The sequence below is a fragment of the Vanellus vanellus genome (assembly GCF_965231255.1).
Source record: "Vanellus vanellus genome assembly, chromosome: Z".
Classification (NCBI taxonomy): domain Eukaryota; kingdom Metazoa; phylum Chordata; class Aves; order Charadriiformes; family Charadriidae; genus Vanellus; species Vanellus vanellus.
The window spans coordinates 35,226,773-35,254,568 of record NC_138908.1 but is presented as its reverse complement, the minus strand read 5'-3'; the positions used below and the strand labels follow the sequence as shown (position 1 = coordinate 35,254,568).

The window sequence follows — 27,796 nt, the reverse complement described above, 5'->3', positions numbered from 1 at the left end:
ATTAGGCTTGAGAAGTCCACATGTTAGCAGGAGTAGCTGCTGCAAGGGACCGTGCCGGAACCCCTGTGCTGGCCTATGTTGTGTGCTGGTGGGCGTTATGACAGAGATAACATTCTGACCTGGCAGGAGTAGACCCATGGGTTTATCTGGGTTTTGGTTTTGTTTTTTTGTTGTTGTTTTGTTTGGTTTTTGGTTTGTTTTTAAACACAAAATAAAAGGAACCTCAGTATGGGATGGAGGTAAAACGTCTCCACAACTGGGACATGCCATGGGAAGATTCTTCTGGGGTTTGTCTGACACTGCACGAAAGCAGAGTTCCCAGCATCCCAGCACCTGAAGACACTCACTACCTATATTCCTCTTTTTACCCTATCTTATTAAAATAGCTATTTTGTTACACCTTTGTTGTTGGTCCTTTCGTACTGAGATCTGGAAAGAGCCCTACACCACACTTACTGCCCAGGTGCAGAACACAGGCTGACACAAAAGTCAGAATCTGTGTTTGCTATCCCTACCAGCTTTCACCAAACAGTGTACACAGAGGATCTAAAGGGTATGAAGATTTGAAACATGACAGTAACTTTTAAACCAGTATATAATCAGATAAAGGTCTGACATAATTTGAGAAATTACCGCATTCACTATTTATTTAAGGTCAAATAACACAAAAAGACTGTATGTTTCTTGTTATAACTGCAATCAATATACTGACTATAGAATTAACAAGTTTCCAGTAAATGCTTTGCCTTTAGTATTTAGGTACTCCACTTAATTCTCTAATTGCATTTTATTTGCAGCTCAATTGCTGTATTTAATTTTCTGACCCACATTGCAATATTTTTCTTCTTATTGCAAGGACCATATTGTTCTCCAAGGATTCTACTCAAACACAAAGCAAAGCCAGAGGTCACACTCGGAGATTAGGCATATTGCAAACACAGAGCCAAACCCTGCAGACTAAGTAATGATTACCATCACTTTCACATCCAGCAGAACTACCACACAATGTTAACTTAACAGTAGTATACAACTAGAATTGTTTTCAATATTTGAAGAGATTGAACACATGTAAATGTATCTAGACATACTTATATACAAGTATTTGTTATAAAACATGTCTTGTTAGCAAATCTGTTCTTTAATATGTCCTAAGATCTTCTCCTGCAGGCTTGTTTCCATCTCTGCATATCTTGCAAATCTCTGACCTCCAATTAAGAAGCTCCAACAGAAATCATTTGTAGCCATATCAAATTCAAAATGAGTGCAAGAGAAAGTTTATTACATCCGGAAGACAATTGTTTTGAAACTTCTCTTTCAGAATCCCCTCCTCCTCACAAAACGTCCTAGTGGACTCTGGAAGTTTTCTGCAGCTCTTTGACATTTAGTAAAAAAATGAGGCTACAGAGACGGGTAGAATCCAACAGTAAAAATATCGTAAGAAAACCGAAGTCACTTAGCTACATTCCAAAAGTAGCTATTGGTGAAAAAGCTAATAGCTTCCTTACTGTTACAGACTAGTTCTGTAAGAAACTTAACATGCACATAAAAATCCTTCATCTGTGCAGCACAGCCTAGACCTCAAGGATTTGGTTACATCTTGAAAAGCCATACATTACAGAACACTCACCCGCAAAAGAAAGGTACAGAAAGGCAACTCTCCCAGTTACTGTCTAAGCATTTTTCAAAACTAGGAAGTAGCTAAATGAGCTTGGCATGCACTCTGCTAATGTGGCAAGTCCATCTAAAACAAGGGGAGATGGTGGATTTGGAGTTTCTTTACAGCAAAAATACAGGGTATGACTATTAGGTTTTCCTGATATTAATTCTTATCTGACTGGTTTCTGATCTGTGACAGTCAAAAGACACTTCATGGGGCTCAAAATTATGCACACACCACAAAAACTGAGTGCTGACCACTTACAAAATAGAGTTCTATTCATAAGAATGTGATTCCAGCCTAAACATAATGCCCCCTCCCGCTTCATCCCCTGATATCCAAATTGTTAACACATCTCTAGAAATAGATTTACATATCTGTTGATTAACTTACTTTGAAATATCTTTGCTGTCATGTTGCCATGGAAATATGACATTTCCAATAGCTGCCCGGTAACTGTAGACTCCCAGGAGCCCGAGTGCCATAGCAATTTTTGAAACCAGGGAGCATCTTCTTTGAACCAGAAAGAAGACCATAAGTAGGGAGACTGCAGCCAAGAAGGAGAGTTCAGATTTATGTTCAGAGCTGTGGGGAAAAAAACCCAACAAAAACAAACAACAAAAAACCTGTTCAAACCACTGTAATTACTGCTAAATACATTTGACAGAGCCTTAGCTACAGCACCGTATTTCAAAATTAATCACTGCACTGACATCTGTTATGAACTTTCCAAGAGGTAGGTAAAATATTCTAGTATTTTTAGAAAAGCAGTTTTATTAATGAGGTTTTCTATTCAAGCATGCACGTTTAAAAGTGTAATTATTGTGTTCTACCACATGCTAGTTATTCTGTTAATTATATAAAAACAGAGCTGCATATTGCATAATGGAAAAGGGTCTAATGCTTTTAAACTAGGGGCTTGTTATTTATACATTTTGAAACAGTGCATTTTGTTTATACTACAGCATTTCATTTTCCAGCATAAGGCAGAAAATATTTTTGCACTATAGAATTACAACTATTCTCTCTTTTTAAACAGCTGCACATGTATTTGATTTGTTTAATTTTAGACATACAAAACACTACCTAGCCAAAATTTTCAGAAATATACTTACATAGTTTAAAACACATACACACAAATACAGCAGCACAATATGGTTCCCTTATGCAACTACAGCACCTTGTATTGGATCAATACATACAAGAGATAAAGGCAGAAAATTGGTATCATGGCCAAGAACATTACACATACAGTTTGTTCCCCCAGACCCTGAACAGGTAACATTCATTCCAGAATCAAGGGCATTTCATTGAACATGCTGCCAATGTTATGCATTTAAATTTACAGTGATATCAACTAGCACTGCAAAATGTAATCAGGTGAGGTAGAGATCTGCTCTCAATCCCTACCATCACTAGCTATGCAATTTCAGAAAGCCCACTGTAATCCAAGTATTGCTAACCCTTGCCAACTGCAACTATTCCGAGTATCCCCAATGACCTGTAACCACTAATTTTGTAAGATTTACTTTCCGTTAAGAATATAATGTAGAGTATGAGAGCCAAAGGCTCCATCTTCTGTCTTCCACAGTTCAAAATGCCATGATAAAAGATCACTAACTTTAGCAAACTGTGTGAGAGCCTGGGCTGTTACCTGCATTAACTCTGACTGCACTTAAGAAACTCCAGTTTTATCTCTGATTTAATCAAAATTACAGGACTTTAAACAGGTTTACCTTCCTATTCCCTAGTACATGTTTTATCAGGAGTTTGACCAACAGCTGTTTCAGCTGTTGAACTTGGAAAGTCACAGAGCAAAGGACATGGGGCAGAAAAATGGTCCTGTTAGTCCTCCTACAGGACCCAGTCAAGCGCTTCACGCCACATAAGATTCCCAAAAGATGCACTGCTCTCTGCAGGCCAGTAAAGTACGATAAGTAAGAACTAGAACACTATGGGAGAGAAAATGTCATCTTGATGTTTGTCCTAACTATTGTTCTTGCTCTACAGAAAGAGACAGTAGAAGCAGTGAATGGATAGAATGGAAGATAGCACATGCACCACCTCTTATGATCAACACATAAAGAACTAATTTAGTAGCCACTACATCTTTCAAATGAACCTTTGTGGAAAACTTTAAAAGTTTTCAGGCCTTGTTCCCCTTGGCTGTTCATTGTATGAGAGCGAGATAAAATAAATCAGGGATAAATAACAGCACAACATCATCATTTTTCTCTTTGTGTCGTTACCTAAAAAAGTGAATGCACTTCTGTTAAGAGACACTTGCAAGCAAATCTAACACAGCAGCACATGAAAAGTAAAAAAACATTCCTACCCGTAAGAAGTAACTGCTGGTGCTATATCAAGCAAGACACTCACTAACAGCTGCAATTCCCTACAGTGAACATTTGAAATCATACTCTAGCCGCCCCAAAAAGAAAGAAAATTCTCAGAGAAGGCCCAGTGGACAGCAAGTGCATGTTCAAAGTCATGTGCACACCAATTACTAATGGCACGTTCTGTGTACGCATACCTATACTGTTCAACATCTTTGTCTGTGACACGGACAGTGGGATTGAGTGCACCCTCGGAAAGTTTGCCGATGATAACAAGCTATTTGGCGAGGTAGACACGCTGGACAGGAGGGATGCCATCCAGAGGGACCTGGACAGGCTGGAGAGGTGGGCCCATGACAACCTCATGCAGTTCAACAAGGCCAAGTGCAAGGTTATACATCTGGATCAGGGCAATCCCAAGCACAAATACAGGCTTGGTGGAGAATGGCTGGAGAGTAGCCCTGAGGAGAAGGACCTGGGTGTGCTGATTGACAAGAAGCTCAGCGTGACCAGCAATGTGCGATCGCAGCCCAGAAGGCCAACAGTATCCTTGGCTGAATGAAAAGAAGTGTGGCCAGCAGGTCAAAGGAGGTGATTCTGTCCCTCAACTCTGCACTCATGAGACCCCACCTGGAGTACTGTGTCCAGCTCTGGAGTCCCCAACATAAGAAGGACGTGGACCTGTTGCAGCATGTCCAGAGGAGGGCCACGAGGATGATCAGAGGGCTGGAGCACCTCTCCTATGAGGACAGGCTGAGAGAGTTGGGGCTGTTCAGCCTGGAGAAGAGAAGGCTCCAGGGAGATCTTATTGCAGCCTTCCAGTACCTAAAGGGGGCTTACAGGAGAGTTGGGGAAGGACTTTTTACTAGGGCATGTTGTGATAGGATGAGGGGGAATGGCTTTAAACTGGAAGAAGGCAGGTTTAGATTAAACATTAGGAAGACATTTTTCACTTTGAGGGTGGTAAGGCACTGGAACAGGTTGCCCAGAGAAGTTGTTGAGGCCCCATCCCTGGAGGTGTTCAAGGCCAGGCTGGGCATGGCCTTCGGCAACCTGGTCTAGTGGGAGGTGTCCCTGCCTATGGCAGGGGGGTTGGAACTCAAATGATCTCCAAGGTCCTTTCCAACTTAAACCATTCTATGATTCTTGACTGCTATCACAGGGGTGTACATCCAACTCACATCCAGGTTTTCTGCTAACAGCCCTCTGACTTCTGTTTTGGATTTTTTTTTTTTTTTAACATTGCAAATTTGTTGCAAAAAAACCCTACTCCATTGTTTCAAAGAGTTTGCTGAAGAAACAATAAAACAATTTTCAGCAAGTGAAGTCAGGTCGGCATAAAGCACCTTTCAAGGTTTTCCAGCCAAGGTATTTACAGTTAGACAGCTAAGTGCGTATTAAATTAGCATGTATTTTGAAAGGAGATTGTAGTTGCTCAACAGAGAGTCCAGCCATTTCTCAAAGTTCTAAATGATTTTGATATTCTACTCAGAAATACAAGCATGAATGTGCTACTCTAATCTCAGTTGAAGTGAGAAGAACCAATAGTTTCCTGAGAGAGAACCTGGGAAGGAAAGAAAAAAAAAAGGGTGCTTCAGCTGCATGTTCTTCCTGTGTTTTACACTTTTTACTTTTGGTAAGACACTTCCTTACTTCCTTCCACTGCTTTGACGTCACCTCACTATTGTGAATATAAATAGAGTGAAAGGAATTATAAAAGTCCACGATTCATATTTTAAGTGGATAAAGCCTTTTTTAACAGTTTATTTTCATTCTACTATGTATAACAGAATACACAGTAGTCACGTGGTATGCTACCTTTGAGGGGAAGGGCATTTGGAGGTGGTTAAGTACATTATTAAAAAACAATATCATTATCTTCCCATGCTGCTGCTTCTCATCACTTCTCTTCAAGCTGATGCTTTCATTGCAGCTTCACCCCTTCCAGTAAGCCATGTAGCAGCTCTGGCACATTCCAAGCATCAGATTTAACTAACTGAATACAAACTAACTAAAAAGAAAACCTAACTCCCAGGTAAATTTAGTGACTGCACGTTCTACTCCGCTTTATCTACTGTCTGATTTTCTTTTGCTTTTTTTCCCCACCACAGTTTGTTTTTTTTCTTTGTAGCAGGTTTTGCAGAGGCTCTCTGCAAATACTGAAGAATGTTTTCCTTATTTCAGCACTGTTGAATGCATCCTAGTAGCCAAATGCAGGATGCTACAGGTGGGCTGATTTTCTGTGGTTTGCTGCTTATGTTTCTCCATGCACAAAACTGCACAGTAGTCTCTGTCTCAAATGCTGAGCCCCTTAAGCACTGTCTAGATAAGCCAAATATTAGTCTGAGCATAAGCACAGATGTCTAAAAGGTCAGTAAAGGGCAAAAAAAATAGGGTAGTTTTTTCATTAGTTTATCTTAGAGACAAAATAGAAGGCTGGCTAGAAATAGCTTGAGTAGCTTTAAGTCAAACTATCAAGTTACACATGATCTAAGGTTCTATTTTCATATTACTAAACACTATGCTATTAAGACATAACTATGCAAATTAAACACATCCTAAAAATAGAATAACAATCAATGTTGCAGACTAGCAATGCATTTTGGGAAGAGGAATAAGCACTTCAAGTAACTTAGCTTATCACCAACTTTCAATTCATGCTATGAGGAAAACATATCCTCTCAATCTCAAAGTCAAGGAAGGGAGCCAGGAGACCTGTGCGGCTAAACAGGGAACTGCTTGGCAAGCTCAAGTGGAAGAAGAGAGTTTATAGATCATGGAAGGAGGGGCTGACCACTTGGGAAGAGTACAGGGCTGCTGTCAGGGGATGTAGAGAGGCAACTAGGAAAGCTAAGGCCTCCTTAGAATTAAACCTGGCAAGAGGGGTCAAGGACAACAGGAAGAGCTTTTTCAAATACATGGCAGATAAAACTAACACCAGAGGCAATGTAGGCCCACTACTGAATGGGGTGGGTGCCCTGGTGACAGAAGATACAGAGAAGGCAGAACTACTGAATGCCTTCTTTGTCTCTGTCTACTCTGTCGGGGGCTGTCCTGAGGAGTCCTGTTCCGCTGAGACCCCAGATGAAGATGAAGTCAAGTCAATGGATGAGTTTGCCTTAGTTGATGAGGACTGGGTCAGAGACCAGTTAAGCAACCTGGACATCCATAAATCCATGGGTCCAGATGGGATGCACCCGCAGGTGCTGAAGGAGCGGTCTGAAGTCATTGTTGGACCACTCTCCACCATCTTTACCAAGTCTTGGGAAACGGGCGAGGTGCCTGAGGACTGGAGGAAAGCAAATGTCACTCCAGTCTTCAAAAAGGGCAAGAAGGAGGACCCGGGTAACTATAGACCGGTCAGCCTCACCTCCATCCCTGGGAAACTGATGGAACAGCTTATCCTTGGTGCCCTCTCAAGGCATATCAAGGATAAGAGGGTTATTAGGGGCAGTCAGCATGGCTTTTCCAAGGGGAAGTCATGCTTGACCAACCTCATAGCCTTTTCTGAGGAAATAACGAGGTGGATGGATGATGGCAGAGCGGTAGATGTGGTCTACCTTGACTTCAGTAAAGCATTCGACACGGTCTCCCACAGCATCCTCATGGCTAAACTGAGGAAGTGTGGACTGGATGATCGGATAATTAGGTGGACTGCGAACTGGCTGAAGGAGAGAAGCCAGAGAGTCGTAGTCAATGGGGCAGAGTCCAGTTGGAGGCCAGTAACCAGTGGAGTGCCTCAAGGGTCGGTACTGGTGCCCATATTATTCAATATATTCATCAATGATTTAGATGAGGGAATTGAGTGTACTATCAGCAAGTTTGCTGATGACACTAAGCTAGGAGGAGTGGCTGACACGCCAGAGGGCTGTGCTGCCATCCAGAGAGACTTGGACAGGCTGGAGATTTGGGCAGGGAATAACTTAATGAAATACAACAAGGGAAAGTGTAGGGTCCTACATCTGGGCAGAAACAACCCCAGGTTCCAGTATAGGATGGGGAGCTACCTGTTAGAGAGCAGCGTAGAGGAAAGGGACCTGGGGGTCCTGGTGGACAGCAGGATGACCATGAGCCAGCACTGTGCCCTTGTGGCCAAGAAGGCCAATGGCATCCTGGGCTGTATTAGAAGGGGGGTGGTTAGTAGATCGAGAGAGGTCCTCCTTCCCCTCTACTCTGCCCTGGTGAGACCGCATCTGGAATATTGTGTCCAGTTCTGGGCCCCTCAGTTCAAGAAGGACAGAGAGCTGCTGGAGAGAGTCCAGCGTAGGGCAACTAAGATGATTAAGGGAGTGGAGCATCTCCCTTATGAGGAAAGACTGAGGGAGCTGGGTCTCTGTAGTTTGGAGAAGAGGAGACTGAGGGGTGATCTTATTAGCGTTTATAAATATATAAAGGGGGAATGTCATGAGGATGGAGCCAGGCTCTTCTCAGTAGCAACCAATGATAGGACAAGGGGTAATGGATTCAAGCTGGAACACAAGAGGTTCCACTTAAATTTGAGAAGAAACTTCTTCTCAGTGAGGGTGACAGAGCACTGGAACAGGCTGCCCAGGGAGGTTGTGGAGTCTCCTTCTCTGGAGACATTCAAAACTCGCCTGGACGCCTTCCTGTGCAACCTCATCTAGGTGTTCCTGCTCCGACAGGGGGATTGGACTAGATGATCTTTTGAGGTCCCTTCCAATCCCTAGCATACTGTGATACTGTGATCCTGATCAAAACTCTAGAGAAACAGACATCTCTGCTGCCCTGTTCTCTTCTGAAGGAGAAGCAGCAAAGACGTTAAAACCTCCAACCAAAGAAAATGCAAGCATGCTTGCCAAATAGAAATTCACAGATACTCTACAAACCACAGGATGTGCGAAGATTTAGTTGTGTCATTGACTCATCTTTCTGAAGCTTGTCCGGTGAACCTTTTCAGACCCAAGAACTCACCTACATCCCCATAACTTAAGTCCAAAAACTGTGCATTTTTCAAATGCTGCTATTTGGGCATTCTTTTAACACTACAAAAGCAACTGAAGTACACGTAAGCATGGTTGATGTATATTATATACTACTGTGAGGCTAAAAACTGTTCCATTGATTTAAGTCAGGATGTAGCTCCACAACAGCCCGAGTCAACCTGTGCCAGGGCTGCCAGGGTTCTGCTCTTTCACCTGCTCCCTCAACCCAGCAGAAGTAGTTACGTCAGTGAAAGGGAGAAGGCAGAACTGTGGCAGCCCCAATGACACACCTTAGCCTGCCACAGCATGGCACTCTGGACTGTTCCACAGTCTTTTTAAAGACCCCAAGAGTAGAAGTTTGTGAATCATTGCTTCTTTCTCTATCAGATTTGAAAGGCAAATGGGTTTTTGTAAGGAATGCTAACAATGGCAGAAAGAAAAAAAAACTGTTTATGTCTGCAGCACTTCAAAAGATACAGATACTTTCGCATTTTATTTCTGCGGGAATTTCAACAGCAGCAGTGCCGTCTTGCACACTCTCCCCTTCCCGCATTTCTGTTACTAAGCCAGCCCATTTGATCGTGAAGCTGGACAGTAAATCAGAGTGAGAAGTGATCCATCTGAAAGCCAAGTTTCCCATGCTATCTTGGGTTATTTTTCCATCCACATCTATTCAATTATTTAATTCACCATATTGATAAAGCAACAGCCGTGCTGGTAAAATACAGGCCAGTGAGAGGAGGAGCAAGACCACAGATACCTTGCCTTGCAAGGCAAAAGCTCATTTAATATACTATTATAGCCAAACAAGGAGTCATAGCCTAAGACTACAGGTGTAGGACTTTTTCTCTTCTATTTCCTTCAAGACCCAAGCAAATATACCTAATCTGAGACTTTAATTTGGTGGGGAAGCACAGGGAGTAATTCACCTGTAAAATTCTGAAGTTTTGGTTTTGGTATCTAGCTACTGTAATTCTGCCTTACTGAAGGGGGAAGAGACAACTTTTAATAATAGGGTTGTGATGATTTTATGAAGGGGAACTAATACTTAATCAACCTGACAGTTTTCTGTGATGAGATGACTAGCTCAGTGGAAGAGTGGATAGCAGGGAGTGCTGTTTATCTCATCTTTAACAAGGAGGCTTTTAACACCATCTCCCATAACATCCTCACAGGCAAACTGATGCAGTCCAGGCTAGGTGGAGTGAAAACTGGTACAACTGCCAGGCTGATGTGGTTGTGATCAGCATTATAAAGTCCACCTGGAGACCAGTCACCAGTAATCAACCCCAGGGCTTGACACTGGGGCCAATATTGTTTAGCACCTTCATCAATGACCTGGACAGTGGGGCAGAGTGCCCCCTTGACAAGTCTGCACACAGTACAGAACTGGGAGGAGTGGCTGATACAGTAGATGGGTCTGCTGCCACTCAGAGGTACCTTGACAGACTGCAGAAATGGCCCAACAGGAACCTTATGAAGTTCAACAAGGTGAAGAGGTTAAGTCCTGCACCTTGGAACAAATAACTGCACACATGAGGACAGACTGGCAGCTGACCATCTTTTCAGAGATAGCTCTGAGCGTCCTGGTGGACACTGAGTTGATCATCATCCAGCAACATGCCCTTGCCAGCAAAGACAACCAACAGCATTTGGGGCTGCATTATGAAAAACCTTACCAGCATACTGAGAAAAGTGTTTCTTCCCTTGGTGCTCAGTCTTGCGTCCAGTTACAGGTTACCCAATACAAAGATATGGACATACTGGAGCAATGAAAGACTATGAAAATGATGATAGGATTGGAGCATCTGTCATACAAGGAGAAGCTCAAAGCACTGGGACTGTTTAGCCTCAAGTACAGAAGGCTCAGTATGGATCTTACCAGCCTGATTTGAGGTGGAGGATGAAGCCATATTCTTATCAGTGGTGCCCAACAAAAGACAAGAGGCAATGGACATGAATTGAAATAAAGGAAATTCTGTTTAAACAGAAGGGAATTTTGAGGGGGGAAAACGGGTTGCTCAGAATAGCTGTGGAATCTCCATGCTTGGAGATATCAAAGACCTAGCTGGACAAGGATCCGAGGAATTTATTCTAGATCACCCTGCTCTGAGTAAGGGGACTGAACCAAATAATTTCCAGAGGTTCCCTCCTACCTCAACCATCCTGTGATTATGTTGTTTTCAAAGATGGATAGGAATTCTGCAAAACAAGCCAATTCCAATTCACAGGACAAAAATAATTAAACACAAAAATAGCCTCCTCCATCCCCCCCCCCCAAAAAAAAAACAAACACAGAGTAAGCCAGAACAAATGTAAAGAACCTTGGTTTACTTGAGTGGGTTGCCTCAAAGCTCCTTACAGTGTTAAGAGTTGCGCATACAGGATTTCCCAGCTTGTGTTACAAATCAGGATGCTCTAGAAGCACCTGCTCTAGCTGCAGACTACTTTCTACCTGTGCTATCTCCCTGAGTCCCCACGGCCTGAGTCTATAACAGATTTTGCTGCTCCATAGTCATACCCAGCACCAGCATATCAGAGGTGGGAGCACCCTTACCAAGACAGGATCTTTGGAAGTTACATCCAGGCATGCACACACAATTTTTAGAAGGCTTGTAGTATTTCCAAGTGTCAGTAAACATTCCTGGGGAACCATACGAGCAAAAGCATATCTCTGAAATAAATGCAATTTCTCAGCTGCAAGAATATCAAGTCTTCATTTCATGGCATTGTGGCACTAGTACACTCCAAAGAAAAGAGCTGACAGTCTGGAGAAAACATCTGGCTCAGGACTTTATTTGGCAAATAAATCTTTGGAAGATCCTCAGGATTAATTATAAAAATCCTCCCAGTCATACCAAATTACACCTAATCCTGCTCACATACTGGCTTAGCTCATAATGAAGGAATTCTCTATCATGTGGACTTAACGCTGGGAATATGACATTCCTTCCTCAATCCCTCACCACAACTCAAGAGGAGGAACGCATAGTGAAAGCTTTGGTATAGAACAACTGCTGTAATGCGATAAATTCCCTCATAACTCATGTCTTTCAGCAGTCATGCCTGTCACAGAAATTAGCATTTTATCTGTGAGACTGCCAATAAATAACAAGTCTCATTAGTTCATTTGATCATGTCACTTTTAACGAATGATGAATAACATTTCATCCATGCATTGTACGATACTGACAAGAAATCTCTTTATCTTGCATAGCACCCATCTGCTGTCTGCAAAACCTTGACTAGTCAGTCACAAGGTATTGCTTCTCTGTCCACCAGCTGAATTACAGAAGACAGTTCAAACATCAAGTACTTTTTACCACTGATTAATGACTGTAGTTCTTCACAATACTAGAAGGTAGTAGAAAAAGTAGGAGCCCTTCTCCAGTGCACTTCAAGTTGTAAAAAATCCCCTTTCTTGTTTACATACTACACTTGAAAAATTCCTTCAGTTTTCCACTCACTCATCAAATGTCTGTGATAAACATGGAAGAATTCTATGTGCAGCATCTTCTCTCGCAACTTCATAAAGTTTAGAATTGACCAGAACCTTCTGCCTTAATTTCAAGGGTTTAATTCTTTTAAGTGATTTTTATTTTCCCAAATCAGACACTGTTGACTTACATATGGAAAATATTTACTTTTTGCCTCTGATAAACCTATAGTGTATAATTGGCATTAATTAGATAAGTCATGGTGCAGGGCAAAGATTATAAATTATTGGTAGTACACAGCACACAGATAGTAATCCTGCATGACATAGCAGCAAAAAATTCCTTATGTTATTTCATGGTTTACCCACTTTGCAGGTTTAGAGCACTTTCTGAACAGAGACTGTATAGACATGCATACCTATTTCACCAAACAAAACATACATTAATTTTTAAATAAGTCAGAAAGTATGACAATAAATCAGATACTCACCTTATCAACCAATGTCCAAAGTCTGGCCGATGAGCCCACTGGACGCCTGTCTGATTCAGTGATCGAAGTAGCCGACAGCAAATAAGAATGATCCATGGACTCGCTAAGCTTATCCACTTTTCTGATCCTTTTATGAATTCAGCTGAAGAGGTGGCCTTGCCCAGTTTTGAATTACCTGCTGCTGGAATGTCTATATTCCTGCACGCAGACGCTTCCCCTATACTATCAAAATTTTGTTTCACAGTGGTGCTATGTTGGAGGTCACATTCTTTCAAAAGAAAATTATTTCTACAAAGTTCCTGACACAGCACCAAACAAAGTGTATTGATAAGAAAATACCAGGTTTGATGTTCCTCTTCTATAAAACTGCTTGCCCCCAAACTCAAAACATGGCCAATAGTTCCAGCCAGAATCAGCACATCTATTTCTGACCAGCTGGAACTGGATAAAACTGGATTCTGCAAACAGAATAAAAAAAGCAGTGGTAAAAGTATATAAAAATTTCACTTGTGAAATTTCATAGTGTCCATACAGCAATTTCCTCTAGGAAAACAAAATAAACAGTGAGACAAGTTATTTCTACCTTGACAAATCCCAAAAATTTATAAAAGAATCATTTTAGTGTAGGCTGTTTAGCTAGTATTGCAATGTAATCATACTTTTTAAAATTACATTCTGTTTAAGGGAAAAAAACTTCTCTATGAATAATCATCATCACAATTGTACACATTAAGATTCCCTACCCCCCTGTGATAGCAGGTATGAAATAAGCTCTCTCCCCGTTGCACATTTGTAGTAGGAAAAACAGAAATCCTGCAGAAATCAAATTTGAGACGCAGATAACAGGTAATTTTCTAGTAGTTTAAATCTGTGCTGCCCTCAACTCAGTGCAGTGATAGCCTTCGCTACTCAAATTAACAAAAGTCCCCTGCAGACAATCTGATGGCACCCCTTAACCTTGCTTAGTTTGAAATGTGCCCTTCACCATAAAATCTACTTTAAACATTACACATCTATTATTTACTTCACACGCTGTGCCTATCTAAAACCATAATATTCTTTGTCTAATGCTGCCATTAGTTTGATTTCCTGTTCACAGCAGCTACTTGGAATTGGTTCAACATCACTGCTCTCAATGACACAGCTAAAAAGAAAGTGTAAAGGCATGCGGAAGGTGAGAGCATCTGGTTCATTGATGTTACCAGGCAAAGGACCTTTTCAGCTCACAGGAAATACAAAGTAAGTGGGAAAGCCATAAAAAGACCACACAGAGACACAAACCTGACAAGTAGGCACTAAGGGAGATCATAAAGATGACCAAAACTCTTCGGCCATTAATTGTCAGGCCATTAACAAACCCACAAACAACAACATTAATCATAGACATCACTCTGAAGAGCATCAGCCTGGTCTTTGTAACAGATAAGGCAGAAGTAACACAAAATGAGTATTATGGATATTTGATGGTGCCTGCAGATCTATACAAACTCATTAAGCAATGCTTCAGGAAAGTGTCAAAGGTGAGGGAGAGAGGGTGGTGAAGAACAGGCTGGAGGCAGGGGGCAAAGTGAGAGGAGGAAGGATAAAGGGGCCAGAGTCATGTATAAGCAGGCACAGCCTGACCACTGTGGTCTATCTTGTCTTATTAAATATTCTCCTAACTATCTTTCTGTGCAACTCCACTCTCTGTCCCACTGGTGGGTGCTGCAAGGTCTCACTGCAAGACAAGTCCCCATGCCAGCAACTTGAGACCCAAGCGAGTAAAAGCAAATGTCAGCAACTGGAGCAGGATCATAGGTCATTGGACCCACATGCCTGTAGTGCCAGTGACTGCAGCACATGAGGGTCCACATCCCAGCGACCAGAGTGGGGACCACAGGCCATCAGGATGGTGTGACCAAAGTGCCAGCAGCTCGAGGGATCACAGTGTGAGAGAGGACAGGGTATCAGCAACAGGAAAAGTGACTACGGATGACCAAGCTTGCAGGTCTGCATCAGAAACTGTAGGGCCCGGAGTGCACACCTATGTGTGAGAGCTTACAGGGCCACCAGCTGGAGGGACGTCTGTGTGATTAAATTCTCCTCAGAGTCTGAGTTAGAGGTGGGGAGAGACGCACAGCCCGGGCACGCACAGCTGGGCTCCAGCAGCAAGACAGGACAAATGCCCCAGCCCTGGATGGCACCAGAGCCATAACAAACATACCTTAATAGGGTTACTCACTTGTGAAGCATTTTGGGAAAGACATTGTCAAAAATCACCCTTTACCTTTTTATCTTCTCATTAATTTTTCTCTATTAGAGAATATCACAGAGTATTTTAAACTGGTATTTAAACACCTGATAAACAACAACTTAAAAACCAAATCAAAATTACTGCATGTCATTTTTACTTCAGAACAAAGATCTCTGAACCTAGTTTCATGTTAATTTCTTTAACTGCACACTTCAATCACATCATCCTCCTACATTTGACCTTATGAACCTCTAAAAATTACCTTGAATATTCATACAGATGAAAATGACAGAACACATAATCTCATCCAAAGATGCACAGTGTACTACAATTCCTGAACTGTTTAAATAATTTGTTAGAAAAATATAGAAACTCACTAATCTTACAGCAGATAATGAGAAAGTGGTATTAAGTAATACAAAGATCCCTGAGCATATTAGATGTCTCACTTATGCTTAAGATTTACTGATAGCAGCATATATATTTTTGTTAAATAAGCAAGACCACATAACGCGGAGAGTACAACAAGCACACTTGATACAAGAAGGTAGTTAACATTATCTGAAATTTTGCTTTGAGAAAAACAACTTTTGCAAAATCAAGACTTTGAGATGTATGTGAAAGTATGCAGGAGATATAGTTAGTTATCACCTATTCACATCACCTACACTTCTCGTGTTGTTAAATAAATATACTACACCAAAGTCACTTCACGTAAAAAAAAAAAAAAAAACCCATAAGCAACAACAACAAAAAAAAGCAAAGACCCCATGAGGTTACATACAACAATAATGGGGGAAAAAACACTAAAAATTTAGCACAAGAACAGCCATAATCTGAAAAACTGCCCAGGCCAAATCTAAATTTACTAGCATTTGAAATTTCTTTGGTTCTCTAAAGAGTACTCCTTTTTGTTTAGTACTCTACTCTGAAAATCAAATACCATAATCTGGTATTTGGAACAAAAGGACAAGGTAGAGATGTACTCTGTGCAGAGACCAAAGACCATGAAATCACAAAACTGAGACAAGAACAGTACATGACTAAATTACAGAAAGTTTAAACTCCGGTAATTCCATCATGCTGACTTTAAAGATCTTGGCTAACTAACTAATGAGTGAGCACCATCTGCTTGCAGACACAACGGAATCTGAGATCCTCAATGAATGAGAATGAACCAGTATTCAATACAATTAATTTGACTTCTTTATAAGTCATAACATAAAATCTATATAAGGATTGCTCTCTTGTATCTGGTGGCTGTCAGTACTGATATGAAAACTGAAGAAACAATGTATTATCAATTGGGAACATGCAAAAGGCTCATGAAAATAATGGCATCATTGTGAAATATCCCAGCATCAGAAATCTGTATTTCTTGCCTGCTTGTCTGACTCTCACAACTCCAGTGAAAAAGAAAAAACTTACTCCTATATTCACATCAAAGGATTAAAGTCCAATGGCTTTTATTGATAAACCATGTTTCAGACCAGAGTTAGTCACTATACAGAATGAAAAATTATCCTGCAAATTACAATCTCCTGAGCCTTGATGTTCTAAGAAATACTGAAAATAGCTTCAAGTCTTTCTAAATTTACTGGTAATCCCTCATATATGAACTGTGCCTTATTAGAAATGCTATGATTACAGTTTTTTTAAACAGCCTGACCTTAGATTACTTAGATTGTACTCAGTTTTCGGATCTGGTTTACAGGCACAGAAATGTAGGCCCTGCTCTGATATTCACAGCTCCATCTTTCTAGCTACTGTACACCTCCAACCCTCAGGAACTCAGCAGGCACTCTAGATACTAAAAGACTTGTATAACTCGCACCAATGTCTTGGCAAACAAACAATACAGAATCTTTGGTTTAGAAATTTATAAAAGCAAGGCTTTCAAATTAATCAAGGTAGCTTTAGCATTTGATGTATCAGCATTAGTAATTAAGTAATACAGAAACTGAACTCTTTGCCCTATCTTTGAACATATCTTGCTAGCTTGCAGAAGTGCCAGTACATAAACAAAGGAATATATGCATCCCTGCCCATGAAACTTAAATTTTCTTCATTTTGAAATAAAATCTCCTGTAGTCTATCTTCTAGGTCCAATTTCAGGTATGTGGCTTTTGTATGGTTGAGAGTAAAGCTCTTTTTCACGAAAATTAACTGTCCATAGTTAATGCCTGAGGAATTTTACAACCACCTTTCAGATGAGAAACATTTTATTTTTCATGCTCACCACCACCCAAAATTCAAGTATTTATTCTGTTCCCTTCTGGTATTTGAGCTCCCTGCACCCAGTCTTCATTCCCACTGATAATAACTTTCCTATAACAGAATACTACGGATCACACTTATTCCTACATTTTCAAAGGGATCATCTTTGAAAGCTACTCAGTAAAAGTACCACCCAACCACCTTCCCCACACCTCTCCCACCCAAGTCAAAAAAAGCAAAAAAAAAAAAAATTAGGTATGATTGCATAAAAATGTTTTATCATTGAATTCAGTAAAGAATAATATCAAACAGAGGAGGAAACCCAAAAATACTTCAAAATGTACACAGTATTTTAAGATAAACAGAAAGAGGGACATTTTGTTTACATAATTAAAAAACACTACAATTCTGCATAATGAAAAATCTCCAAAGCTGTATTTGACAAGCTTTAATGTTTGTGTTATATTTTCAAAAAAACTATTGGTTTTGATTTCTGTCAGAAATAGAAAAAAAAATACAACTAGTAGTAGTAAACACCACACTTAAGTCAACTACCAAGAAACTAGAGTGAACTAGAAGTTAAAATTTGTAATGATTTTCTGGAATTCGTAAAGGGCTGCCGAACTAAGCCTCCAGTGTCATTAAAAGAAGGGCTGGTGCTGCTAGAAACATAGCAATCAGAACCTATAAATAACAGTCAGGAAGCAGATGCTAAGGCTGCCTGCACTGGTCTTGAGAAAATTCATGGACTTAGTAATCAGTTTCTATATTCAGCCACAGTGGAAAAAAAGCATTACAAATGAGAAGCCTTTCAGAGAAATCTTTAGATGCTGAATGGAAACAATTTGAAGGAAAAAAGCCCTGAAGCCGTTAACAGGAGAGCTTATCTTAATTACTTTAAAATACCTAAATTTTATCGTATAGCATGAGCTTAGAAAAGCCTTTTAGCCTTTTTAACTGGTGAGACACTGATTCAGGATTCTACTCTTGCCATCAGAAGAGCAGGGCTTCAGAGCTCTCTCAAAAGTGGAGCCCATATGCAGATTTGCACTGTGGAGATACACAGGTCACAGACACTTGGATATTTTAGCATAAGTAATACTCCTAACTCACACAGAAGGCGCTTCAAGATCAACACACAGCATATACAGACAACCAGCTTCTCCACTAAAGTCTAGGTATTCTATTGGAAAAGGGGATAGAAGGAGGGACGTGAATGTTTGTGAATTACAGTGTTTGTGCCCCAGTTACCAGTAAAAAACCTTTCACATCCACACTGCAAGCAACACTGGATTATCCACTATGCCTTTCACAGTCTCGAGGCTGTATCTTTGTATAAGCAGCCACATGCAAAATAACCACCATATCTTTCTGCAACAGCCCTGAGATTGGTAAAAATGTAAGTCATATCCAGGTCACCGTTTTATACGTGTCTGAAAGGGAAACTTACTTACTAAGCCTACAAAATATTTCAAGCTTGCTTTGGAACTTGAACAGGGATAGCAAAGCCTACCTGACTGGTTAGATGAGATATACATCCAGCAATCCAGTCACCTATGGAACAGATTGAAGATGGGATGATGAAAATGCATTTCTATGGATCTGGATACAAAGTCATGTCTGCCTCAACCAGAATTACTATTGCCTAAACTTCATAACCCATCCTTCAGCTTTCCACATTTTCAGATACGTCTCGGGTAGCAAAAATATCACAGACCGACCTGGGATGGAGAATGCAGTATTTTTTATTTCTATCTGACCCAGTCTTGGAAAAACAAACACACACACAAGCCTTCTGGAAAACATTGCTCCTCATTCATGTATTATCAACTTGAACCAGATGATCTTATCTGCTGTTGCTATGTCCTGAAGTCCCAGCTAGATAAAACTCCAGAAAATTTGTATGCACCAATTTCAGATATCCCTCCATCTTTCTAGTTCGAACAGGATATGCTTGAATTGATAACTGTTCCATTTACAGACAAACGGAGATATTTTCAAAGGTTACTTGAAAATAAGCATCTTCATGTCCAACAGATACTAACTGGAGTTCAACATCCTTATGGCAGCGAGGAGGGCGCACAGCAAGCTCACCACCCTAGACTTCAAGAGAGCAGACTTTGGCCTCTTCAGGGATCTGCTTGGTAGAGTACTGTGGGATAAAGCCCTGGAGGGACGAGGGGCCCAAGATTCAAGGATCACCTCCTCGAAGCTCAGGAGTGATGCATTCCAACAAAGAGAAAGTTGGGCAAAAACACCAGGAGGCCTGCATGGATGAACAAGGAGCTCCTGGACAAACTCAAACACAAAAAGGAAGCCTACAGAAGGTGGAAGCAAGGACAGGTAGCCTGGAAGGAATACAGAGACATTGTTCGAGCATTCAGGGATCAGGTTAGGAATGATAAAGCCCTGACACAATTAAATTTGGCCAGGGACATCAAGGGCAATAAGAAAAGCTTCTACAGGTAGGTCAGTGACAAAAGGAAGACTAGGGAAAATGTGGGACCTCTCCAAAAGGAAATGGGAGACCTGGTCACCCAGGACACAGACAAGACTGAGGTACTCAACTTTTTCGCCTCAGTCTTCACCAGCAAGGGCTCTAGCACACTGCCCAAATTGCAGAAGGAAAAGGCAGGAACTGGGAGAACGAGGAATTGCCTGCTGCAGAAGTTCAGGTTCGAGACCATCTAAAAAACCTGAAGGTGCACAAATCCATGGGACCTGATGAGATACATCTGCAGGTCCTGACGGAACTGGCAGCTGAAGTTGCTAAGACAGTATCCATCATATTTAAGGAGTTGTGGCAGTCCGGGGAAGTTCCTGCTGACTAGAATAGGGGAAACATAACACCCATTTTTAAAAACAGAAAAAAAGGAAGACCCAGGGAACTACAGGCCAGTCACTCACCTCTGTGCCCAGCAAGATCATGGAGCAGAGCCTCCTGGGAACTATACTAAGGCATATGGAAAATAAGGAGGTGATCAGTGACATCCAACATGGCTTCACTAAAAGGTAAATCCTGCCTGACAAATTTGGTGGCCTTCTACAACGAGGTTACAGCATTGGCAGATAAAGGAAGAGCAAGTGACATCATCTACCCAGACCTAGACAAAGCATTTGACACTGTCCCACACAACATCCTTGCCTCTAAATTAGAGATATGGATTTGACTGATGGACCACTTGGTGGAAAAGGAATTGGCTGTATGGCCATACTCAAATAATTGCGGTCAATGACTCAATGTCCAGCTGGAGACCAGAGACGAGTGGTGTTCCTCAGGGGTCAGTACTGGGACTGGTGCTGTTTAACATCTTTATGGGTGACAGGGACAGTAGGATCGAGTGCACCCTCACCAAGTTTGCCAACACCACCGAACTGTGTGGTGCAGTCAACACGCTGAAAAGAAGGGTGCCATTCAAAGGGACCTGGACAGGCTGGAGAGGTGGGCCCATGCCAACCTCATGAAGTTCAACCAGGCCAAGTGCAACGTACTGCACCTGGGTCAGGTCAATACCAAGCACCAATACAGGCTGGGCAGAAAACAGATTGAGAGCAGCCCTGAGGAGAAGGACTTGGAGGTGCTGGTTGATGAGAAGCTCTACATGAGCCAGCAATGTGCGATTGCAGCCCAGAAAGCCAACCGCATCCTGGGCTGCATCAAAAGAAGCGTGGCCAGCAGGTCAAGAGAGGTGATTCTGCCCCTCTGCTCTGCACTCATGAGACCCCACCTGGAGTACTGTATCCAGCTCTGGAACCCCCAACATAAGAAGGGCATGGACCTGCTGAGCAGATCCAGAGAAGGGCCACAAAGATGATCAGAGTGAAATAAGAATGAGACATCGCAAATTCCATTTCCTTGGAATTACCTGAATTCCATTCAATATAACAATAAAACTCATCAAGTACTTTACAAAAAGTATCTACTCACACAACTGAGACCATTTGTGAGCATTCCAAAGATTGTTACAAACTCAATTTCTTAAACTTAAAAAACTTATAAAGTAGAAGAGACAGATGAATTTTGCTGCCTCTGCTACAGTTTCAAAACTATTTTTATAAAAAGCATTAAGAATACCAATATAAGAAAGGGTACTAGCAAAGTATTTTCCTATTAGTCTTAGAGCATTAATGTCTGTGGTATTTGGGAAAGAACATATCATTGCCAGTGCATGTTGTTGCAAAATATCATCATATATCTCACTTTAACTGCAATTGTGAAACATCACTGTGTAACAGCATAAAATGTGTACACAGCGTCACTATTTCTGATCTCATAAAATCAACTGCTAAACAACTTACGCTAAGTAGAACATTTCTTAAAGTAATGTGAAAATAAGCACTTCTATGTTATTCACTATAGCAATCATTATTATGCCACAGTGAACACTCCACATTTCAATTACAATTTTAAATTATTTCAATGACATTACAAATAACGATTTCTTTAAGTATACACAGAGAAAACTTTTATAAAACTTTATCTGAAAGTATGCCATAAAGAGCAAAACATTTTGAACCATAATTAACACATGCTCTTACCTTCAGTAGAAGCCTGGAATTCTCGAACGTCTTCGCAATGGCAGATAAAATAATGCACATGAGTGCAGAAATCAGCATCATCACTCCAACTGCTGTTAACCAGGACATACTGCAAAAATAGCATAAACTTTGTACTGACGTGCATACAATGACATGAACTGCACACAGTGTCAGACACATCAAGTAAAACAGCAGAGAGAATAGTGGAGGGGAGAGCAGGACTTCAAATTCTGCCCGGCTGCTCAGGGCTTTTGGAACACTGAGCAGAAGCAGCAGCAGAACCTAGAAAATAGGGAATTAAAGAATTGGAGTTAGCTAAAACATACAATGAGAATACACACAAACAACCATACTGTTGTCACCCATGTCACTCCGCTAGTATACATAGTTCATCAAAAAAACCTGTGAAGAACTATGCTGGATTCTTTGTCCACAGTAAGATATTACCACATAAATGGGAGAACTAAAGATTGTGTTTTCACTTATTAAGGGCTCGGACACAAAAGTCAGAGTTTAATAAATCACCATGCGCCACCTCACCTATGATAACTGATCACATACATGATCTTCATTCCCTGCAAAAGTTAAGAGCTTTAACTCCCAATATCAAAATAGTTCCTAAGAAAACAAATTTGAAATGTTGCCACCTGTAAATGCCTCAAGTTACATGCACACTCTGACACAGGTAGAAAATTGCCCACACAATGTATTGCCTGTTCTGAGCAGCCACACTCACTGTTAGATAAAGACAAACAGGTAGGAACTTACTTGCCAGACTTTTTTGTTTGGGATTGTTTTTTTTTAATGCAGTAAGGCTACTCAAAAAGTAGAAGGCTAACTAATACAGGAGTAATTTAAGTTGTAGCACATCTGCACATTTACTGTAACTTGTTATACCAAAACATAAGTACCTTATATCAAAAGCTCTCTTTTTTTAAAGGCCAAGTTATACTTTAAAATGAGTACTAACCAAGCAGAAAGTCAGCCAACTCTCAGAGTTCATACTCGGTAATTCTAAAGACCAGTAAGAGTATACACCAAATAGTCAAAAAACAGAAACTTATGATTGCACACTTAGCTTTTTCACAGAGAGAAATTTTGTATTTTCATACCTCCATAATGATCACAGTCCCCACCATCATCGAATACATGTCATATTGTGTGACTTGCTTGCTTAGCGAAGAACTCAGAGCTCTCAGGGCCTCCAAATATTGCTTCAGGACCTTTTTGCCAAGATTTAAGAGTATTTCTGAATTATTCCCCTCTAAATACAATTTGATCCAACTACCATGAGACTTTTCTGCTATCTTAAAATGTTCATATCCAGGATCTAAGGAGGAGGGAAAAAAAAAAAAAAAAAAAAAAAAAAAAAAGAGGTCACAGGATCCATGAACAAAGAAAGATTTATTAAAGAGGTGATTGTATTTTTGTATTTCCTTGTATAGTGTGGAAAAAAAAAATGCTGTGGGGTTGAAACTTTTTTTTACATCTAGAAAGTTACATTATCTTCCTGCAGCAAGACCATAATGACCCAGTTACTCAGAATAAAAGCAATTAATAAAATGTCAAGACCTCTAAAAGTGACAAATGTATTAAAACATCTGTTTAGTTTTACAAAAGGTTTCTAGGACAAACTTATTCAAATGCTTTAAATCCTTAAAAAAAGCCATGTTTCCAACTGGAACCACTCATTATCCAGGCCATATTGTACAAGCCAAGTGGGAAATGATCAAATAGCTGATCTCTGGAGGAAACTGCACCTGGGGAGGAAGAATGCTAGGCACCAGTACAGGTTAGGGGCGGACCTGCTGGGAAGTAGCTCGGAGGAAAAGGATCTGGGGGTTGTGGTAGACAGTAAATTATCCATGGCCCAGCAATGTGCCCTTGTTGCCAAAAAGGCCAATGGAATCCTGGGCTGCATAGGGATGAGTGTGGCCAGTAGCTCAAGGGAGGTCATTCTCCCCCTCTACTCTGCACTGGTGAGACCACAACTGGAATACTGTGTCCAGTTTTGGGTTCCCCAGTTCAAGAGCAACAGGGAACTGCTGGAGTGAGTCCAGCAAAGGGCAACTAAGATGATTAAGGGCTTGGAGCATCTCCCTTATGAGGAAAGGCTGAGAGAGCTGGGACTCTTTAGCCTGGAGAAGAGAAGGCTGAGGGGAGACCTTATTATTGCGTACAAGTATCTAAAGGGTGGGTTGAAGGAGGATGGAGCCAGGCTCTTTTCAATGGTTCCAAGTGACAGGACGAGGGGTAACGGGCACAAGTTAGAACACAGGAAGTTCCGTTCAAATACACGGAAAAACTTCTTTACAGTGAGGGTGACAGAGCACTGGCACAGGCTGCCCGGGGAGGTTGAGGAGTCCCCTTCTCTGGAGATTTTCAAGACCTGCCTGGATGCGGTCCTGAGTAATGTGCTCTAGGCAATCCTGCTTTAGCAGGGGAGTTGGACTAGATGATCTCTAGAGGTCCCTTCCAACTCTGAAAATTCTGTGATTCTGTGAAACGTCAAAGGACACACACACAATATTAGGGACCCCAATTTTGCTGCAAAGCTAATGAGAGTCAGTTGGTAACATGAAGTTAAACACAAAGGATGCAAGACTTTGAAGCAGTAATAGAAAAGTTAACAGCTGAAGTGCACAATTTGGCCTCTGGCATTTGGACCTGGTGCAAAGCAATATGCAGCAGTGAAACTTAATAATTCTGCTATAATGTAAGGATGGCCCACAGTTTAACTTGATTAAAAAAGAGAAAACACAATGCTGCCACCAGCCTATGGAAGCAAGACTCTTGCAGAAGAAGGTGATTGATGGCACATCTACATCTAAAAAAATTCTGACCTGAAGAAAAATAAACAAAATCCAAAACAAAAATCAAAGAAATAATAAATTAAGAAAAATTCAGAAAACCAAGCCCACCTCTGGGACACGTATCTGTTCTCTATAGCCAGGTAATAGTTTCTTGTCGAAAATAGTTTTGATTAAGTCTTCTGATAAATATATGTGTAAACAAGTAAAGACTGTGGGTGAACACTGACAACATATATGAAGACTGTGGTCTGCTTTCAGAACTGGGCATGAGGACAAGACTAGCACTTACACTATGTCCCTGAAGGAAGTAATTTTAAATCAACCATTGAATTCTGTGGGTTCCAGTTTTAATGTTAGTATGCTTTTTAATACAGGTACAGAGACATTACAGTTTCTTTTCTTCCTCTCTTATATTGTAGAAACATCTCTGAATTACTCTATTCTCTCTAAACAGGAGACACAGGAAAGAAGCAAACAGTCAAATCCTACATTTTAGAATTCCTTTGCAAGCACAGTAGCAGTAGCTTTTCTCCTAGATCTATTTCCCTTCACTGGTTATTCCACAGAATTCTTATTTTACACCAGCTGTTTTGGTTCATACACACCAAAGGGTAGGTGTACAAACAGAATGATTCAAGTCAATTCAAAGGACACATGAAACTACTCTACTATTCTATTCTCTCATCAACTCCCATTGATTTTCATCATCAACTTTCCCATTACTAAACATTTACACAAAAAGCTGCAGCACAAAAAGCTGCGTCTTGATAGCCTTTTTACTTCCCAAAAAGATATATTCAGTGACAATAACCAGACTCTACAGCTGAAAACAGAAGAGCATAATTTTGTTCACAAGTGGAACAAAAATGTAAATACTGACAAGCACAAAGATTAAAAAAAATTAAAACTATTTCTGCCAAAATTATTATAGTGGGTCCTACATGCATCTGAAGAACATTCTATTCATTTCTTATGAGTTTAATTGCAAGAGCATTTATCTAAAATAGAACAATTAGGTCAGTTTCTGTGTTTTATTGTAAATGTGGAAAATGATGCTGTTCCTGAAAGCACTTGAAACATGTTTCCCTCTCCATTTTATAGGTGCATCACTTCATACTTCAACATGCCATATGATATTTAGAATATTGGTCATTGAGTATAGTACGCAATCACAACATAAATTCAGTCAACAACACAAGGAAAGAAAGAGAGTAACTTTCAGAAGACTTGTATTTCACCAGACATTACGTTACGTGCAAACATTCACATGTATCTGTTTTTTTGCAAGAAAAATGTTTAGTTTCACTTCACATCAATAACCCTTGCTATTTCCCTGTGATTTCACTTGAAAGTTAATGACAATTTAAGGGCAAAAAGGACAATTTAGAAATTTTTACATAATGAGCCTATCATTATCTTCTCATCCCGCAATCCCTACCTTCTTAGCTAACAGTAGGGCAAAACATTTGCTGTACAGTTTCAGACAAGGGTTAAAGCAATGGCTGAAGTAAGTTTGGTGTCACAAAGACTTGTTACAGCTCCTTTTTACTCCTGTAGATCAATAGTACCTCAGACTTGACAAAGAACATGGTGGGCTTTTTCCAAGTCTTTTCAGCAAAAGTACATTATTAAATTCAGAAACATTTTAAATTTTATTTCAAGTTAATGAAGATTAATGAAGTATTTCTATTCACAATACTTATGCAGTTATGGAAGAACTGTGTTTACCATTTCTAAGTCTCTTATCACTACAAGACATTTTGTGATCTACTACAGGCTGAATTCAAAGTGAGAATTTTAGAAAGCAATGTTTAACTCAGAATGTCCAGTCTGGTCTCCCAAGACTTCTAAAAGACTCCAAAGCATGTTGATGCTGCTATGCAGGAGGCTTGCAGGTATCTGCTAGAAAGTACAATTCAGCCAGCAGCAAACACTATATCGAGCTATCACAGAATGGTCAGGGTTGGAAGGGACCTCTGGAGATCATCTAGTCCAATCCCCCCACCAGAGCAGGGTCACCTACAGCAAGTTGCACAGGATGGCGTCCAGGCAGGTTTTGAATGTCTCCAGAGTGGGAGACTCCACAACCTCTCTGGGCAGCCTGTTCCAGTGCTCTGCCACCCTCAAAGTAAAGAAGTTCCTCCTCATGTTAAGATGGAACTTCCTATGTTCAAGTTTGTGCCCGTTACCTCTTGTCCTATATCGAGATAGCTGCCATTGTGCATGCAGACTTTCATTTCCCTACTGTAGTTCTTTGAACAGTGAATTCCCTAGAAAGGGCCTCTTCCAGTATATTTAAAATAAGAGTTAAATATTCATACTTTTGAGGAAATCCAGAAATCCGGAAAGGATCATCTAAAATAAGATTTAATCAAACCAAGATTTCACATGACGCTATTTCATTAAACAGAACATTGAAATGAGTTAAATTATATTTTGAAATCTAAATAAATTCTCTCCACATCTTCCGCTCTCTTTTCATGCTTTTTGCCTAGTCCCCCTCTTCAATTCTTTTAGCATTTCATTCTCATCTACCTCTTTCCATGCTACTGCCCACCAAATCTATTCTGTCCATGTTATGAAAGATGACTGTTTCAGTCAAACCCACACTTACATCTGTGATATATATTACGTGAATGATTTAAAGATCCTGCAGAAAGGAATAAAGGACCATGGTTACCAAGTTTCCTTTGAGAACTCCAGTGATAACTGTTCAATGAAACATTTGTATGCAGTAGATATAAAACAAGGGTCTTAGACTCTGGGTTGTTGGAGAAACACTTTGGTAACTGCTGGGTAACATTTGCAAGTCACTCCTGCATGGGATACTCACAAGACAAATTAAACTTGAGGCAAAATCCAAAGCAAGCTTGCCCAGTTGCAGGTTTCCCAGAGCCCTGGCAATGGTTTACTTGCATCGTATTACATTAGCAGTTTCTGCTTCAGCCTCTCTCCAATGTTATCACAAGCAAATGGCTATGCTTCCCAAGCTTGATAAAAATTTCACTTAGTTACAGTCACAGTCAGCAATGATTAAAAAAAAAAAAAAACCAAACACCAAAAACACCACACCTATAAATATAAGAAAGGAATGAAGGAATGGATAATATAAAAGTGACTTCTCTAGTTTC

At 40.6% G+C, this 27,796-nt stretch overlaps 1 protein-coding gene across 1 annotated transcript in view; it reads right to left on the bottom strand.

Annotated features, from left to right (window-relative positions):
- The window catches only part of PIGG (phosphatidylinositol glycan anchor biosynthesis class G (EMM blood group)), a gene marked incomplete at its 5' end in the record, with an annotated part of 89,956 nt that overhangs the window by 45,132 nt on the left and 17,028 nt on the right, over positions 1-27,796 (bottom strand). Inside the window, 4 exons of the mRNA XM_082497552.1 lie at positions 2,051-2,242; positions 12,864-13,321; positions 21,853-22,134; positions 22,965-23,182. Coding sequence (XP_082353678.1) covers positions 2,051-2,242; positions 12,864-13,321; positions 21,853-22,134; positions 22,965-23,182 — 1,150 coding nt within the window. The remainder of the gene's footprint in view (positions 1-2,050; positions 2,243-12,863; positions 13,322-21,852; positions 22,135-22,964; positions 23,183-27,796) is intronic.